Source organism: Hylobates moloch, unplaced genomic scaffold (assembly GCF_009828535.3).
Source record: "Hylobates moloch isolate HMO894 unplaced genomic scaffold, HMol_V3 SCAFFOLD_9105, whole genome shotgun sequence".
In the NCBI taxonomy this organism is placed as follows: Eukaryota; Metazoa; Chordata; class Mammalia; order Primates; family Hylobatidae; genus Hylobates; species Hylobates moloch.
The window spans coordinates 1-2755 of record NW_026661380.1 but is presented as its reverse complement, the minus strand read 5'-3'; the positions used below and the strand labels follow the sequence as shown (position 1 = coordinate 2755).

Sequence of the window (2755 nt, the reverse complement as noted above, 5' to 3'; positions counted from 1 at the left end):
GGCCCCGGCCAGGAAGACAGTGCCAAGACCCCAGCCAGACCCTGGCACTCATGACTGACCTCCGCAACAAGCAGATGTTAAGAGGGACCCCCCAGTGGGCCGGCGAGGCTGCTGGTCCCATCATCGGGATGGTCTCCAAATCAGATTACAAGGGTCCAGTAGGGGCTGGCCCCCACCCCATCTCCTGAAATCCCCCTGCCCCTGGAGAGACCCCTGGGAGCAGTGGGTAGCGGGGGTTGGGGAGGCAGAGGAAAGGCAGGGAGGATGAGGGCCAGAAACGCAAACAAGGATGTGGATGTGGATGGTGAAATGACACCCCGCATAGGGGGATGGGGAGTTAAAAAAGAAAAAACACTCTCTGCCTTCACATGAAAATCTAAAACAAAAAACCACCCAGTCTGGGCGAGAACAAAAAGAGAGGAATGGTAAAAGAGAAAATTCTGCAAACAACTGCTAACAATGGAAGTCCCGGCCCTGCCCTGCCCTGCCCAGCCCCCAGGAGCTGGGCCCAGCCAACCGGCCAAGGCCTGGGACACCTTTAAACTATAGCCCTGTTGGGGAAGGTGGACAGGGGAGGGGGAACCCGGTCGGACCCACAGGAGCCTAGGCAGCAGCTGGGACTGGAGTCCTACCATGGAAACACACACCCACACTCCACACACACACACACACATTCAGCCTGCCCCCCAGCCCCCCAACACCACCCTGCCTTCCAAGGCCCCCCCACCCCTGGGGACCGAGGGGGACAACAGACACAGCCCCATTGGTTTGAAAAATAAAAGGAATCTTATACTTCAATATTTCATTCGCTAAAAAAATGTTTTAAAAATTATGTACAGGGGGGTGGGGGCCAGGAGCCCTGCTGTGGGGCGGGGTGGGGGTGGGGAGATGGAGAGAGGGGCAGCAGCCCCCCAGTCTGCTCCCCTGGGTTCCAACCCAGGTCCTACTGCCTCTTGTATCTTCATTTGTTTGAAAGCAAAACTTCTGCACACACACACGCACACACTCTGCCAGCCCTGGAAACCTCTCATTCTATCCTCCGAGACCCTTGTTCTGTCCCCAAGAGACCCCCCCTCCTTTAGGACCTGCCTCTCTGAGGCCCCAGAGGACCAAAGGGGGCAACAGAGGCGGAAAAGAGGAGAAAGGGCACCGGGCACGCCACTGCCGACCACCTTAGGTCGGTTGTGCAATTTCTCGGAGCCTGTTTCCCCAGCTATAAAATGGGTAGTCCCCACGGCCTCGCCTACCCCAGCCCCCAGGCGCAGGGATAGACGAGGGTGACAGGAAGGCGCTTTTGGAGACGTGGAAGCACTGGGAGGTGGTGGGAGGTGTCCTGAGAACCCCTGGGGCCCCCCTCAAGTCTCAATGGGCTACAGTGAGGGGCGGAGGCTGAAGAAGGCTTCCTCGAGGTGGCCCAGGGCCTGGGGAGGGGCCTTCCCAAGACCCCCAGGCCAGCCCCCTCCCCTGGTGGGCCTGGTGAGTATGGAGATGACGGCTAGGGGTTAGGTTGGGGAGCCAGAACTCCCCCACTGCACGAGTGTGTGTTAAAGAAGGCAACACGGACCTCACGCTACCTGCCCTGCAGTCCTCTCCCGGCCCAGCTCTCGGTGGGGAAAGGGGGTGGGACAGGAGGGGCAGAGGGCCGGGAACATGCAGCACCCACCGCGGGTCCTGGGGAGGGGCAGACAGTAGCTCATGACCAAGATGGCGGGTATGCGTGTGTGTTGGGAGGGGGAGTGTGCGGCCCCGCATGAGGCCGGGCGGGTTACTGCAGGGCTACGGCCGAGGGACTCGCCTCGCCCTCATGGCTGGCGTTCTCGAAGCCATGCTCCACACCCATCATGTCCGGCTCGATCTTGCCCCTTTCACTGATGAAGGTGGTGTAGGCGTCATCCTCAGCCTTGAGCACTTTGACCTTGGGCATCCAGCTCTTGCGCACGATGCGGCGGGCATTGGTGCACATGTCGGCCGCGATGGCATTCATCTCGCTCTCCTTGAAGTTGGGGGCGAAGTTCTGGCAGTAGTACTTGATGGCGTGGAGCATGCGGCTGTCCAGGGGCTTCCGACGGGGATCGTTGGTAGAAGAGCGGATGCCGGTGCCGCAGCTGTTGGCCAGTGTGTTCCGGTCAAAGAAGGAGGCCAGGAGCCGCCGCAGTAGGACCTTGTGCCGCGTGCCTGCGCTGACGTGGCAGTTCATCAGCTGCGCCCTTGTGATGTACACGTTGGTGCCTGTCACCAGCTCCAGCTTCTCAGAGGGGTCACCCTCGTCGTAGAGCTTGGGGTGGCAGCGGTTCCCAATCTGGTTGATAAGTTCAGCTGGGAGAGATGCCAGGTCTTGCCGAACCCGGATGCGATTTCGGGACTCAGGGGCTACCTGCTCTGGGAGGACCTCCACCTTCTCGGCTGTCTGGCCGACGTTCATCATGCTGTACATGGTGTACATGTTGCAGATCTGCCGGTACTGCTCATCCATGCCCTCCTCACCACCGTCCTCCTCCTCGTCCTCCTCATTGTGGTACGAGCCAGGGCTGTCGCTGGTGTAGGCGCTTGAGGTGCCTGGGCTGGTCCGCTCCGACGTGCTGGGCCCACTCACCACACCCCCTGCTGCCGCCACCCCACCGGCCGGCTTCCCTGCTCCCGCGGCCACGGCGGGCTGGGCTGCTGCCACCACTGGAGCCTGTTGGGGTGGCGGGGGCTGGTGAGGCCGGTTGGCAGCCAGGTCCGGCGTGGAGAACTTGGCCATCTTGCGGCTGCC

At 61.3% G+C, this 2755-nt stretch overlaps 1 protein-coding gene across 1 annotated transcript; it reads right to left on the bottom strand.

The window, feature by feature from the left end:
* Positions 1 to 665: 665 nt before the first annotated feature.
* On the bottom strand, positions 666 to 2752 carry LOC116465306 (nucleus accumbens-associated protein 1-like; the record flags this gene model as incomplete). The annotated part of the gene is made up of 1 exon (XM_032754325.2): positions 666 to 2752. A coding segment is annotated over one exon (987 nt), but the record flags the coding sequence as incomplete, so codon positions are not given.
* Between the last annotated feature and the right edge of the window lie 3 nt (positions 2753 to 2755).